We start from the raw sequence: 14,950 nt of genomic DNA on the forward strand, positions 1-14,950 counted from the left end.
CGGATGGTGATGTCAGCGTGCGGGAGAGAAAGGACGAGGTGGCGGGGGGGAGGCGGAGAGGAGGAGGAGGCGGAGGAGAGAGGGCGCGTGGGGGGGCGGGGGGGACCTCGGCCTGCAGCATCCGCCGGCCCGCACCTCAGACCCCCCCGGCGGGGGGAGGCGCAGGCAGGGGGGGGCCGGCCAGGGACGGGCTGGGGAGGGGGGGCCGCGCAGCCCCCCCGGGCCATGCTGACTCCCGGGGCCTGACCCCCCCGGGCCAGCCCCCCCTCCCCCAGCTCCGCGGCCCGCCGACTGGGGGGGGCCCAGCCCAGCCCCCTGGGGACCCCCGGAGAGGTGGGGGGCAGCCGGGGGGGCCGGGACGGAGCGGTCGCCGGCCCCCACCGGAGGGACGGGGCGACCGGCCGCAAGGGGGGCGGCCGGGGGGCCGGTCGGGCCGGGACCAAGGGCATCATGTCGTCCGGGGGCAAGGAGGGGGGCGGGGGCTCCCCTGCCTACCACCTCCCGCACGCACACCCACACCCACCCCAGCACGCCCAATATGTGGGCCCCTATCGGCTGGAGAAGACGCTGGGCAAAGGACAGACAGGTGAGTCAGGGGAGGGGACACCTGGCGCGGGGGCGAGGGGAGATGGGGGCAGAGGGTGGGACTCATGGGTATTCAAAGGGCAAGGGCTGGCCGCTCAGACCCCTGAGTCCCTCACAGAGAAGGGACTTGAGGTCCAGACTGCCGGGTGTCTAGGGTGGAGGGGGGTGAGGGCTCAGACTCTGGGGTCCTGGGGAGAAGGAAGCTGGGGGCCTGGACTCCTGGGAGGAGTTACTGGGGCCCAGAGGCTCCCACCCTTTGAGGACAGAGGTTGGGGGGGTCCGAGCCACAGTGGGAAAGGGGCCTCGGCCTGCAGCCAGGGTCTGGGCCGGGAGCTGAGGTCCTTGGTGCAGTACAGCCGCAGGCCGGGGTGAGGTGCTGGGATGGGGGTGCGCCTCAGGAAGCTGCTTCTCTCTGCACTGTCCTCTGGCCTAGGAGGGCCTCTGTCGGGGTTACAGGGGGACTGAAGCTGGGGCGATGAGGTCTACAGCATTCTGCCCCTCCTCCGGCATGCTGGCTCAATGTGGGGCCCAGGAATGGAGAGGTGGAAAGGTCGATGCAAGTGGCAGATCCCTCAGGAGTGGCTGTGGATTGGGGGTCGTCTTTCACTGTTGCTAAACCTCTGTAACCTCTTTCCTGCCAGGTGGGAGGTGGGTGGCTGTAAGACAGGAGCTGAACACCTGTGTTCTGGGTACGAGGTTCAGGATTGGGTCCAGGATCTCTATGGAGCTGAGGGTCAGGGCTGGGAGAGGATCAGACTCCATATCCTAGTGCAAAAAGTGTGAAGGTGTTGCTGACCTGAATTCCTGAGTTATGGGGGCGGAAGGGGCCATGGGCCTGGACTTGGGGGTCTGAGGGAAGAGGGGCTGGGGGCTTGGGCTCCTGGATCTGTGGCTTTGGGGCTTACCCTTGGGGAGTGGGGATACCCTTGGGGTGTGCATGCTTCCAGCTACAGCTGCTATTAAAAGAAGGTCAAAGAGGGGATTAAGAGGTCAGGGTTTGAGAGGAGGTGGAGGAGGATGGTCTGGGAAGGGGACAATCGTAAGATTATACTCCTTGGGAGACATGGTGTCTCCAGAAGAGTAAAGGGCCAAGAATTCAAGGAAGTGATGGGTTGAGAGAGAGAGAGGTTTGTTTGAAGGAGGCAGATTGGAGGAGACAAAACTACGGAGATTCAAGGAGGCAAGACTATGTGGAGAGAGGAACTTAAATCGAGGGTAGCTGTGGAGGGAGGGGGAGGCAGGTAGGTGGACGGACAATCAGAAGGAACAGAATTGGGCAACAGGGAGCCGGAAGAGAATTGCGTTTGGTGGGAATGGCGGCTGTCAGCCCCCAGGCGTTCAGGTGAGAGTGATTCAGGCCACTGTTAAACAGCCAGCAGGGGAAGAAAGAGGAAACGGGGTGGCAAGGGGGGCTTAGGAGTCAGAGGTGGGGAGAATGCCCTGGGAGCGCACCCCACATTTTCAATCCCTATCCCCCAGGTCTGGTTAAACTCGGGGTCCACTGCATCACGGGCCAGAAGGTTGCCATCAAGATCGTGAACCGGGAGAAGCTGTCCGAGTCGGTGCTGATGAAGGTGTGTCTGTGTGCTGGGAGAAGAGGGGACCCTTTGGGGCTGGGGGCAGGGAGGGAGGCAAGGCTGACCTCCATTCCTTTTCCCCCAGGTGGAGCGGGAGATTGCCATCCTGAAGCTCATTGAGCACCCACATGTCCTCAAGCTCCACGACGTCTACGAGAACAAGAAATATTTGTAGGTATTTATAGACACCCAGCCCCCCATGCACCCTCCCCAAGTTCCTAGGGGGGGACATTTCCAGAAACAAGGCGTGGAGGGGCCTGGGGAAACTTGAGCTCTCCTGGCTGGGCCACTGAAGGCCCAGTCCCTTCCTTACTGCCCGAGGACAACCCCCCACACACACACACACTCCTAACACTCCTTGTTCCCACACTGAGCTGGCCTGAGGCTACAGGCCGATTGTGCCCCAGCAACAGGACAGCTAAGCCTGAGCCATCCCGAGTGGGGGACACAGGCTGATCCTCCCCCTTCCTCTCCAGCCCCAGTCCCTCGCCCTACTGTGCTGCAGGGAACACTCGATACTGGATCATCTTGATGCCCTCAGCCAGACCCAATTTGCTAAGGGCAGATCCCTTTCCTATTTGCTAGGGCAATGGGGCCTAGCAAAGCCCCAGGCCTCTTCCCAAACCCCCTCTCTGGAGCATTGGAGGCTCCCTTCATCCCCCAGCATAACTCTGGGTGCTATGACTGGACACCCAACAATGGTCTCCTGGGAGTTCTAAGTCTGCATCTCAAAGTTGATTACTCGCCTTAGGATGGGGGTGGGGTCCAGCTGTCCGGACTCCAGACAATAGACCTTTGTCTGGACTCTGGTGACCCAAGGGACAGCTGGACTGGGCAGCGAGAGAGGGGACAACCCCCTGCCCCCACCAGGCAGTCCCCAGGATGAACCAACTCCAGTACCCATCAGATGCTAGGGTGGATTTCCCTAGGAAGGAGGCTGGCCAGCCCCAGGTACTCATGGGAATTGTAGTCCTCAGGCTTCCCCAGGTGTGGCGGCAGGGAGGGGCCATTGTCCCTGATTCGTGGAGCTATCACTCTCACTCCACCATCCTTGTGGGGAGGGAGGGCCCATGGGAGTTTGTGCTTCACAGAGGAACCTCAGTTTTCCAAGAGCTCATAGAAATTGAGCTTTTGTTTTCCAGGGGCTGATGGGAATTAGAGGTTTAGCCTCCCAGAGCCTGATGGGATTTGAAGTGTTTAGAATCCAGGTGGCTGATGGGAATTAGAAGTCTCTATGTCCCAGAGGCTTATGGGAGTTGGGAGTTTTTAACCTCTCAGGAGCTGAAGGGAATTGTAGTCTTTTACTTCACAGAAATTGACTTAGATTGGTGCACAAGGCAATCGTTTTTGCCAAGAGTTAATGAGAATTCAAGTTTCTTCATCCCAGAGGCTTATGGGAATAAGAGGCTTGGCTTCCCAGGGGGTAATGGGAGTAGGTAGGGGTTGGGGTGGGGGTCTTTGTTTCCCAAAGTCCTGTGAGAATTGGGGGTCTCCTCCAAGTGCTAATGGAGTTGCCTTATCTCCTGAAACAACTAGGAGTCAAAGTATTAATACTCCTGAAGTTGACATGGGAGTCTGTGCTGCCCAGGGCTGATGGGAATTGAATTTTGGCTTCCCAGAGGCTGATGGGAATTAGTGTCTCTTTCTCTCAAGGACTGATGGGAATTGGAGTCTTTACCTCCCAGGGGCTGATGGGAATTGTAGGCTTTAGCTCACAGATGTTGACTGTTCATTTGGTACACACTGCAAATATCATTATCCAAAAATAGATTAAAATTCCATTATCTGCATCCCAGAAACTAATAAGAATGAGAACTTTGGCTTCCCAGAGGCTGATGGAAATACAGGGCTTTATTTCCTAGGGGCCTATGAGAATTAGGATCTCTGACCTCCAGGTGCTAATGGAATTGCCTTGTCTCCTGAGGACAAGTAGTCAAAGTGTTGACCCCTGAAACTGACATGCTGACCAGGGCTAATGGGAATTGAGTTTCTGCTTCCCAGAGGCTAATGGGAACTGGAGCCTCCTCCTCCCAGGGACTCATGAGAATTGGGATTCTCTGCCTCGAGGGGCCAATGGGATTGAGGTCTTATGCTTTTGGAAGAGGGAGACCAGGCTCTTTGGTCCTCCACATGCCCCTTCCAGCCCTCTGCCTCCTCCATGTCCCCCAGGTACCTGGTTCTGGAGCACGTGTCTGGAGGTGAGCTGTTCGACTACCTGGTAAAGAAGGGGAGACTGACCCCCAAGGAGGCCCGGAAGTTCTTCCGCCAGATCGTGTCGGCGCTGGACTTCTGCCATAGCTACTCCATCTGGTGAGGGGGCAGCTTGAGGGGAGGCCGAATGAGCGCTGCCCAGAAGGCAGGCCCTTGGGAGCACATAGCAGGCTGACTGGAAGCCAGAGTCCTGCAGCCCCCAAATAAATCTTTTATCCCTTTTTCAAAATTGGGATGTAACTCTCACATCATAGGGAATTCCGTGGTGGTCCATTGGTTAGGACTGTGTGCTTCCACTGCAGGGGGCATGGGTTCGATCCCTGGTTGGGGAACTAAGATCCCACAAGCCCCACGGCACGGCCAAAAAACAAAACAAAAAAACCTCACACATCATAAAATTCACCCCCTTTAAAGCGTACAATTCAGTAGTTTTTAATATGTTCACAATGTTGTGCATCACTACTACCTAATTTTAGAACATTTTCATCACCCCAAAAATCACTACCCTGTATCCACTAAGCAGTCACCTTGCCCCAGCCCCAGCCCTAGGTAACCACTAATCTACTTTCTGTCTCTGCAGATTTGCCTATTCTGGACATTTCCTATCAATGGAATCATACTATATGTAGTCTTTTGTGGCTGGCTTCTTTCACTTAGCAAAATGTTTTCAAGGTTCATCCATGTTGTAGTATGTATCAACACCCCATTCCTTTTCACGACTGAGTAATATTCCATTGTATGGATATGCCATGTTTTATTTATCCATTCACCAGTTGATGGACATTTTGGTTGTTTCTTCTTTCTGGCTATTATGAATAATATGGACATATGAACATTCACATACAAGTTTTGGCGTGTGCCTATGTTTTCAATTCTCTTGGGTATATACCTAGGATTCGAATTGCTGGGTCACACGGGAACTCTTTTTTTTATTTTTTTATTTTTTGGCCACACCGTGTGGCTTGTGGGATTTTAGTTCCCCAACCAGAGATTGAACACAGACCCTCAGCAGTGAGAGCACGGAATCCTAACCACTGGACAGCCAGGGAATTATGAGAACTCTATGTTTAGCCTTTTAAAGAAGTGCCAGTCCATTTTTCAAAGCAACTGTATCATCCAACATCCCTACCAGCAGTCTCTGAGGGCTCCAATCTCTTGCCAACACTTGTTATTATCTGACTTTTTGATTATACCTATCCTAGTGGGTGTGAAGTGGTATCTCATTGTGGTTTTGATGTGCATTTCCGTGATGGCTAATGATGTAGAACATCTTTTCATGTGCTTATCGGCCATTTGTATATCTTCCTAGGAGAAACATCTGTTCATATCCTTTGCCCATTTTTAATTGAGTTATTTGTCTTTCTGTTCCTGAGTTGTAAGAGTTCTTTATTCCAGGACAAGGGATAATTCTAGGAATAACTCCTAAGAGTTACTTATTCTAAGAACAAATCTTTTATCAAATGTGTATTTTTCAAGTAATTTCTCCCAGTTTGTGACATGTTTTACATTTTTATAACAATATCCTGTGAAAAGCAAAAGTGTTACATTTTGATGAATTCCAGTTTGTTGATTTTTTTCCTTTTACAATTCATGCTTTTGCTTTCCTATTTAAGGAATATTTGCCCAGGGACTTCCCTGGCAGTCCAGTGATTAAGACTCCACACTTCCACTGCTGGGGGCACGGGTTCAATCCCTGGCAGGGAACTAAGATCCCGCCTGTTGCGTGGTGCAGCCAAAAAAAAAAAAAAATTCGCCCAGCTCAAGGTCACAAAGGTTTCCTCCTGTGTTTTCTTCTAGAAGTTGTATAGTTTTAGCTCTTGCATTTAGGCCTGAGATCCATTTTTTTTTTCTGAGATCCATTTTGAATTAATTTTTGTATATGGTATGGGGTAAAGGTTGAGGGTCATTTTTTTTTTTGCATATAAACGTCCATATAAGGGCTTCCCTGGTGGCGCGGTGGTTGAGAGTCCGCCTGCCGATGCAGGGGACATGGGTTCGTGCCCCAGTCCGGGAAGATCCCACATGCTGCAGAGCGGCTAGGCCCGTGAGCCATGGCTGCTGAGCCTGCGCGTCCGGAGCCTGTGCTCCGCAGCTGGAGAGGCCACAACAGTGAGAGACCCGCGTACCGCAAAAGAAAAAAAAAAAAATGTCCATATGAAAAGATATTCCTTTCCTCATTGAATTGCTTTCAGCTCTCAAAACAAGATATTCAATATGCAACATTTTAATGATTAATTAAGGTGCAAAATAGATGCCTCCAGTTCATCTTTCAGCCTCATCTGTTTGCACACCTCCCTCTCTGGTATGGGGATCAGGGTGGAGGGGCTGAGACCTGGGAGTAAACCTTGGTGATGAAAAAGCAGCCCATTTAACTTGTCAACACCTTAAGTGTCTAGACTCTGACATTAAAAACACTGGCCTCCAGGGGGCGATAGTCAACAGATTTAACAAGTATGACCCAGTTAAGGACCACTTCCAAGAGAAACTGTAGAATCTTCCACCCCACCTCCCCCAGACATTAACCCTTACATCCTAAGGAGTTTGTCCCCAGGGTGGGTTGGGGGGGACCAGTGATGGGCTTGGGGTGGCAGTATTTTTTTTTATTATTCGGTATTGAAATATTTGAATGTTTTAAGAACCGGCTCAGTATCATCTGCCTGCTTACCTCAAAATATCTCACTTCACACATATTCGAATATTTGTGGATAAAATGGTACGCTGTGTGGGGTCTCTTACAAAATCGTCCAGTGGGGGAAGGAGAGCATATGTAGGGATGGACATAAGAGAAGATTTGCCCCGAATTGATAATGGGTGAAGCTAGTGGGTGGGTACGTGGGGCTTCCTATATTCTCGTTCCAACCTCGGGGCATGCTTGAAAACGTCCCTAATTAGAAGTTTCCAGACATGTCCCCCTCTGAGAATAGTGAATGGGGCCTTAGCTTCCGGGAAGAGGGCCGAGGCCTGAGTCCCACCGTCCTGTCTCAGCCACAGAGACCTGAAGCCTGAGAACCTGCTTCTGGACGAGAAAAACAACATTCGCATCGCGGACTTCGGCATGGCGTCCCTGCAGGTGGGGGACAGCCTCCTGGAGACCAGCTGTGGGTGAGTGGGGGCCCGGCCTCCTACGCCCCAGGGAGGGTGTCAGAAGCTGGCCAGAAGCTCATACCACCTCTCTCTCTCTCAGGTCCCCTCACTATGCATGCCCAGAGGTGATTAAGGTGAGTGAGGAGCAGGTGGAGGGGAGAGAGGAGCTGAGGGAGCCTGGGAGAGATGAACGTCATGGCTGGCCCTTCTCCCTTCCAGGGGGAAAAGTACGATGGCCGCCGGGCGGACATGTGGAGCTGTGGAGTCATCCTGTTCGCCCTGCTTGTGGTAAGGCGCTCCTCACCTCTCCTGCCCCGTTTCTAGAACAGTCCTGCCTGGTGGAAGCACAGAACATTTACTTCCATCCTCACCTCAGGGGTTGTTTCCCAAATATTTAACTGGTACCAGGAAGGTGGGGGTATTCACCAACAGAGCAAAATCCTGGGGCCACCCCTCTCTGTGCCTGGAGCTAACTGTTCAGTCACAGAACTGTGAGATAGCCCAGGCGGGTCCCCCGGAAAGGGATGGGGCAGCCAGGAGGACTTGGAGCGCTTGGGAAAGTGGCTGTTTACTAACTGATCCTGATTACAGTACTGTAATGATTAATAGAACCAGACTGGGGAATATCAGCCCAGCTCCTACCACAGGGCCTTTGCACCTGCTTTTCCATCCCTGCCAGCCCGGTTGCTCACCTAGCTAATACTAGACTTCTTTTAGCTCTCAGCTCAATTGTCGCCCTTCCAGGAAGGCTACCCTGGCCCCCTTCACTCCCCCCATGTGGTCAGATTTCCTTGTGGTAGGCTATCTCCTTCCTGGCAGCTAACAGAGTTGTCATTGTGTGTGTAACTCCTTGAGGGATATCTCTCTGTGATTTCCCCTCCTCTTCAAGGCATTGGATTTAGGGCCCACCCTAATGCCTGGACGATTTCACCTCCAGATCCTCAATGAATTATACCTGCAGAGACCCTATTTGTAAACAGGGTCATATTCTGAGGTTCTGGTAGACATGAATTTTTGGGGCACACCACTCAACTTGCTACACTCCCAGATTCCCATAGGCCTCTCTCATCCTAGTCTGTGCTCCAGTGTCACCTCAATCACTCCATCACTATATAGCTCCCTCACCAGCCTCTCCCACTCTGGGGTGTAAACTGTAGGAGGGCAAGGGCTGGCTTTGTTCACTCCTAGATCCTTGACCTGTAATGGACGCTCACTTTTTTTAAATGAATGAAGATTACCCCTCCTGAAACTAGGGAGAAGCATGTTTTCATTTTTTAAAATTTATTCATTTACTTTGCCACAACTTGTGGGATCTTAGTTCCCAGACCAGGGATTGAACCTGGGCCATGTCAGTGAAAGCCTAGAATTCTAACCACTAGGCCACCAGGGAACTCCCTGGGAGAAGCATGTTTTTAAAGGACAGCCTCCAAGCTGCGGCCCCAGCCTCTTAGGCGCTGGAGGCAGACTGCCCATTGTCAAATCCCTGCTCCGCCACTCAGAGCTAGATGGTCTTGGGCAAATTGCTGAATGGCTCCGTGCCTCAGCCTCCCCACCTGCAAAGTGGAGATAGTAATAGCTCCCTACCTCTTGGGGCTTGCGGTGAGGACTAAATGTGTCAATGCGTGTGAGGCGCTTAGGCATTCGCCTGGAATAAGCTCTCGTAAGCTCTGTGTGTGAGGGGTCTGTTATTCCTCACACAGGGGGCTCTGCCCTTCGACGATGACAACCTCCGCCAGCTGCTGGAGAAGGTGAAACGAGGCGTCTTCCACATGCCCCACTTCATTCCTCCGGACTGCCAGAGCCTCCTGAGGGGGATGATCGAAGTGGAGCCGGAGAAAAGGCTCAGCGTGAGTGGGGGGGGGGGGGGGCGGGGATGGAGGGACAGTGGGTGGTGGGGACAGAATCCCTAGGGGAGTCATGAGGATGGATTTCTAGACCTGCCCGTCAGTCCCTGGGGTGACGGCTGGGAGGGGCATCGCTGGCTGAGCCCTGGCCCTGGGGTCCTGCCCACCTGCCCCGACACACACACAGCGGGAGTGCGCATGCGCTTACCGGCCCTTCCGAGGCGGAGCGGAGCGGGGCAGGTTGTCACTGCGCATGCGGGACCTGTAGCCCGGCTGGTCCGGAGTAGTCAGAATGCGCCGCACAGCTGCCACTAGGGGGAGACGAGCTGTCGTGCTGTCGTATTGCCCTTGGTTGGGGGAAGGGGGAGGGGAGGGGCACGTTAGGGACCCCCAACATCACCCAGTCTACTTTCACTGCGTGCCTACTGTGTTCAAGTGATCTCACTTCTGCTTCTCTACGACCCACGCCCCTCACAGCTGGAGCAAATTCAGAAACATCCCTGGTACCTGTGAGTATGGGGGAACTGGACAGCTGGGTCCCTGGCGGAGGGAGAGGACCCCAAATATCGTGGGTTCCAAAGCAGGAGAGCCGGCTAGGGGGCGGAATGCCGAGGGTCTTGAATAAGGAGGGGCTAGGGACTCGAACTTCTGGGTCCTAGGGGAGGAAGACATGTAGAGAAGAGGTTGGGGCCGAACTCCTGGGCCTGGACTCCTGGGTGTGAGGGGGGAGAGACCGGGGCCCGGACTCCTGGGTTCCCAAGAAAGGAGCAGGCTGGGACCCGGGACCCCTGAGTCTCCGCTGAAGGAGATGCCCGATTCGCTATAATTCTTCTCCTCCCCAGGGGCGGGAAACACGAGCCAGACCCATGCCTGGAGCCAACCCCAGGCCGCCGGGTGGCCATGCGGAGCCTGCCATCAAACGGAGAGCTGGACCCTGATGTCCTGGAGAGCATGGCTTCACTGGGTTGCTTCAGGGACCGCGAACGGCTGCATCGCGAGCTCCGCAGCGAGGAGTAAGACCCCCTCACTCTAGCACATAACACCCTGGCCACATGGGGTGAACTGCTGCAGCTCTCCCGACAGCCGGCAGGGGGCGCGCCGGAGCCTTGCACACTTGCAGACTCCCCTGATGGGGAGGTCCAGGCCACTAGAAAGGGTGTGGCTCAAAGCTCCCCCGAAGAGCTATTCTAGGGGGAACCTGGAGGGGGTGGTAGGACCAGTGGGAAAAAGAAACGATGCTGAAAAGTATTAATAGATGCTGAGGCCAACTTAGTGCCTCACATAGTGCTTACATATAGTAAGTGCTCAGGTGTTAGCATAATTATTATTAACGTTGAGTAAAATGAGGCTGAGATGTATACTGAGACAAAGGGACCAATCCTATTGATACCTAGGAGAATGGAACCGTAGACAGAGAAACTGAGTGGACTGAGCCCCACAGAGCCACAGACATAGGGAGGGGATGAGACCATCTCTGGGGCCTGACCTTTGACCCCAGTGCTTTCCTACCCGCCCATCCCCCCCCGCCCCCATAGGGAGAACCAAGAAAAGATGATATATTATCTGCTTTTGGATCGGAAGGAGCGGTATCCCAGCTGTGAGGACCAGGACCTACCTCCTCGGAATGATGTTGGTGAGAAGGGCAAGGCTCGGAGTCCAGACCCCAGATTCCTGAGGGAAGAAAGGGCTGCAGGCCTTGAGTTCTGCGTTTAGACTCCCTGACTTGCTCTGTGACCTTTGTCAAAACCCCTCTCCACTCTGAGCCTCAGTTTCCCCATGTGTACGAGTGCCATGTACAGCTGGACCAGTGTATCTTTTGATTGTGTTGAAACTCTCGGCCCTCAGACCCACCCCGGAAGCGTGTGGATTCCCCCATGCTGAGCCGTCACGGGAAGCGGCGGCCAGAGCGGAAGTCCATGGAAGTCCTGAGCATCACGGATGCTGGGGGTGGTGGCTCCCCGGTGCCCACCCGACGGGCCCTGGAGATGGCCCAGCACAGCCAGAGGTGGGAACCCCTGCCCCTCCAGTGGGATCCACAGCCCTGGTTGGAGAGGGAGTTCAGGGCTCTAACCCCATACCCACCTCAAAGGTGCTATGTGATTGGGACAAGTCTCCTCCCCTCTCTGGGCCTCATTTCCTCATCTCAAAGGACTGTGGAAGGGAGAGGACATCTGAGCCTTCTGAAACCCTCCCGCCTGATTTTTTTTTTCTTAATCTGTCCTGAAAACAGATCCCGTAGTGTCAGTGGAGCCTCCACTGGTCTGTCATCCAGCCCTCTGAGCAGCCCAAGGGTAAGGCCAGGTCCCAAATGGATTAAGAAGGGGTAAGGGGGTGAAGACACTGTGGAGCAAAGATGAAACAGCAGAAATTACAACTCCCATGAAGTCTTGGGACGATGCCTCCTTGCCCCTAAAGGGCCAAAGACCCAAGGCCTCATTACTATTTTAGTCCATTGACCATTTCCCACCTTAACAGGATTGCGTTTTCAGTGTGTCTGAAGGGTTCCATTTATTCAGTTATCAAAAGCTAGTTGAGCACCTACTGGGTACTAGTCACTGCTGGGTTTACAGTCAGCATGATAGAAAAAGTCCCTGCCCTCCCCCGCAACAATGGGGGTTGGGGGAAATAATTGGACTACAAGTTCCAGCATGCTTTGGGGTGCACCTCTGTGAGTGTGTGCTAGTGGGCCTAGAGCCTCCTGAGAGTTGAGTCCACCCTCTCACCCGACTCCACCACTCTGCAGAGTCCGGTCTTTTCCTTCTCACCGGAGCCCGCTGGAGATGAGGCCCGGGGTGGGGGCTCACCGACTTCCAAAACGCAGACGCTGCCTTCTCGGGGCCCCAGGGGTGGGGGCGCCGGGGAGCAGCCCCCTCCCCCCAGTGCCCGCTCCACACCCCTGCCCGGCCCCCCAGGCTCCCCACGCTCCTCCGGGGGGACCCCCTTGCACTCGCCCCTGCACACGCCCCGGGCCAGCCCCACTGGGACCCCAGGGACAACACCGCCCCCCAGCCCCGGCGGTGGCGTCGGGGGAGCCGCCTGGAGGAGTCGTCTCAACTCCATCCGCAACAGCTTCCTGGGCTCCCCACGCTTTCACCGGCGCAAGATGCAGGGTATGGAGGTCCTTCGGGGGTGAAGGGGTTGGGGATGCGGACTCCTGAGTCCTAATGTGGGGGTGGGAGCTGGGGTCTAACATCTGGGTCCCTGGGAAGGAAGAGGCTGGCGGCCTGGACTCACACATCCTAGGTGAAGATGCTGTTGTGAGCAGAAATTCAGGTGTTGGGGAGAGAAGAGGCGGGGCCTCCAACTCTGGAGGAGGAGCTCGTCTGAAAGGCACGCCCCCTTCAGTGCTCTGGCTTACCTTCCCATTGGCTCATAGCTAGCAAGCCTCACCTCGGGAGGCGTGGCCTAACCAGGGGCCCATCCCTAGAGGCAACATCATGCCTGTGCCATTTGGGGTTTAGCTGCTGGGAAGTGAATAGACTCTGGGGTCTGGAACCTCTGGTTGGAGTATACTGCTGGCCTGTGTGCTGGACACCAGGATGATGGACATGTGTTGACCATGCTCTCCCCTCCCCAGTCCCCACTGCCGAGGAGATGTCCAGTTTGACGCCAGAGTCCTCTCCGGAGTGAGTCTGACAAGGAAGGGAAGAGGGGCCGGAGGGGGGATTTCATTCCCTTAGCCCCCTCCCGACCCACCTCCAACCATCCCCTCCCACTCAGGCTGGCAAAACGCTCCTGGTTCGGGAACTTCATATCCTTGGACAAAGAAGAACAAATATTCCTCGTGCTAAAGGATAAACCTCTCAGCAGCATCAAAGCGGACATTGTCCATGCCTTCCTGTCGGTGAGGGGCCTGGGTCACCGTGCAACCTCGCCGCCACAGAACTACAAATCCCAGCAGCCTCTGGGGTTCACCACCTTAGCACTGGCCTGAGTTCCACCTGGGGCTCAGGAGATTTGTAGTTTTCCAGCCCGAGTTGGGTTTGGTCGTTGTGGAGGCATGGAGGCAGGAGAGGTTTATTGCGCCCTGGGGCTTGGAATTGGTGAAACAGGATCCTGAATTACAATTTCCCACATATTAGCATCCACCGAGGACTAGTGATTTGCCATTTCCCTACCACCAGGTCTGAGATTGGCAAAAGGAACTACTTTTTCCAGTGAACTCTAGGGCTGTCCACTGGGTCCTGTGGTTTTGTGCTTTAGGGGCTCATGGGACTTAAAGTTTCTGAGACAGATGTGACTTTAGCCAGTGTTTGTGGAGGAAGGAAGAAGTTTGTTTCATGTGGTTCTGGAGCCTGGGGTTGGCACCAGATATGAGAGTCCTTATGACCTCGGGATTCAGTTGCTCAATCATTCCTCTGATGCCCTGTTTATAAGGTAGAGAAAACTACAAATCCCAGCGGACAGTGGGGCCTCCCAATGCCTTTCCTGTTATTCTTTCTCCCTGGTGGCTGAGGGGACTGGTAGTTCCTTGGGCATAGCTGGTCATAGGGCTGCTCATCTGTCCCCTGGAGTCAGGTCGCTGAAATCACCGCCTCCTTTTGTCCCCCACCTCTCTCAGATCCCCAGCCTGAGTCATAGTGTGCTGTCACAGACCAGCTTCAGGGCTGAGTACAAGGCCAGTGGTGGCCCCTCCGTCTTCCAGAAGCCCGTCCGCTTCCAGGTGGACATCAGCTCCTCTGAGGGTCCAGAGCCCTCCCCCCGGCGGGACGGCAGCGGTGGTGGTGGCATCTACTCTGTCACCTTTACTCTCATCTCCGGTAAGTTTCCCTTGATGCAGCTGCCCCCAGCCTGGTGTGTGGGATACTCAAAAGAGCTGAGATAGGGTAGCAGCCCAGGAGGGCAGCAAGCAGGAGGAGGAGATGGTGCTGACTCTGTGAGCCCCGTCCTCTCCCGGACCCCCCACATCTTCTCCTTCACAACATGCCAAGTGCTTTATGTGCACTACTTCCTTGAAGCTTCCCAGCAGCCTTTGAGGTTTCACAGAGAAGAAAACTGCATCCCAGAGAGGTAAATTGACTTGGCCAGAGTCACACTGCAGACCGTGACGGAGCTGGGGCTCAGCCAAGGACTCCTGACCTCAAAGCACTGGACTTTTCCTAGATTAAGACTGTGGTGCTCTGCTGTCAAAACTCATTTCTACACCCAGAGCAGACATCAGCAATCGATCACAACACTTCTTTCTGCTGAGCTCTGCTGCAGGCAGCCACAACCAATCAAGAGTTGGCACAAGAAAAAAAAAAAAAAAGAGTTGGCACAAGAGATGAAAACCACAGAAGTTCCTTGCTTCCAATTCTACTTGGTCCCTGAGTCCTGATAAGAGTTTGGATAATGAGGAATACCTCTGTTTGTTGTCCTTGCCACCAATCTTAACATGGCACATCTGGGAGAGGAGCTTGTTCCTAGAGTTTTTAACCAAGCTGCTCTGGGGCACTGGGGAATTACATCACCAAAATGAACTATGGCTCTTTTTTTCTTCTTCTTTAAAGACTAACATGCAGAACTTTCTCAATGTTAAGATTTTTTTTCCCTCCCATTTATTTTTCTTACGTTTCTGGGTCTTCATGGCCTCAACTAGAACCCGTTTAAATAGAAAACAGCGCACATCATTATTTTAAGTCGAATCTTTCTTAATCCCACTTGCAAACC

At 54.1% G+C, this 14,950-nt stretch overlaps 1 protein-coding gene across 3 annotated transcripts in view; it reads left to right on the forward strand.

Annotated features, from left to right (window-relative positions):
• BRSK1 (BR serine/threonine kinase 1) overlaps positions 1-14,950 on the forward strand; it is a 24,206-nt gene continuing 9,256 nt past the window's right edge. Inside the window, exons 1-17 of one of the 3 annotated variants that reach the window (XM_004283296.3) lie at positions 1-586; positions 2,065-2,159; positions 2,248-2,333; positions 4,332-4,472; positions 7,359-7,475; positions 7,558-7,591; positions 7,677-7,745; positions 9,158-9,304; positions 9,779-9,810; positions 10,144-10,314; positions 10,837-10,934; positions 11,147-11,306; positions 11,532-11,592; positions 12,045-12,411; positions 12,879-12,927; positions 13,022-13,145; positions 13,863-14,061. In XM_004283296.3, coding sequence (XP_004283344.1) covers positions 451-586; positions 2,065-2,159; positions 2,248-2,333; positions 4,332-4,472; positions 7,359-7,475; positions 7,558-7,591; positions 7,677-7,745; positions 9,158-9,304; positions 9,779-9,810; positions 10,144-10,314; positions 10,837-10,934; positions 11,147-11,306; positions 11,532-11,592; positions 12,045-12,411; positions 12,879-12,927; positions 13,022-13,145; positions 13,863-14,061 — 2,086 coding nt within the window. In that variant the 5' untranslated portion in view covers positions 1-450. Of the gene's footprint in view, positions 587-2,064; positions 2,160-2,247; positions 2,338-4,331; positions 4,473-7,358; positions 7,476-7,557; positions 7,592-7,676; positions 7,746-9,157; positions 9,305-9,778; positions 9,811-10,143; positions 10,315-10,836; positions 10,935-11,146; positions 11,307-11,531; positions 11,593-12,044; positions 12,412-12,878; positions 12,928-13,021; positions 13,146-13,862; positions 14,062-14,950 lie in introns of those variants that run through there. The other 2 variants (XM_049703386.1, XM_049703387.1) reach the window with 2 other exon arrangements.

The sequence above is a fragment of the Orcinus orca genome, chromosome 20 (genome assembly GCF_937001465.1).
Source record: "Orcinus orca chromosome 20, mOrcOrc1.1, whole genome shotgun sequence".
NCBI lineage: Eukaryota > Metazoa > Chordata > Mammalia > Artiodactyla > Delphinidae > Orcinus > Orcinus orca.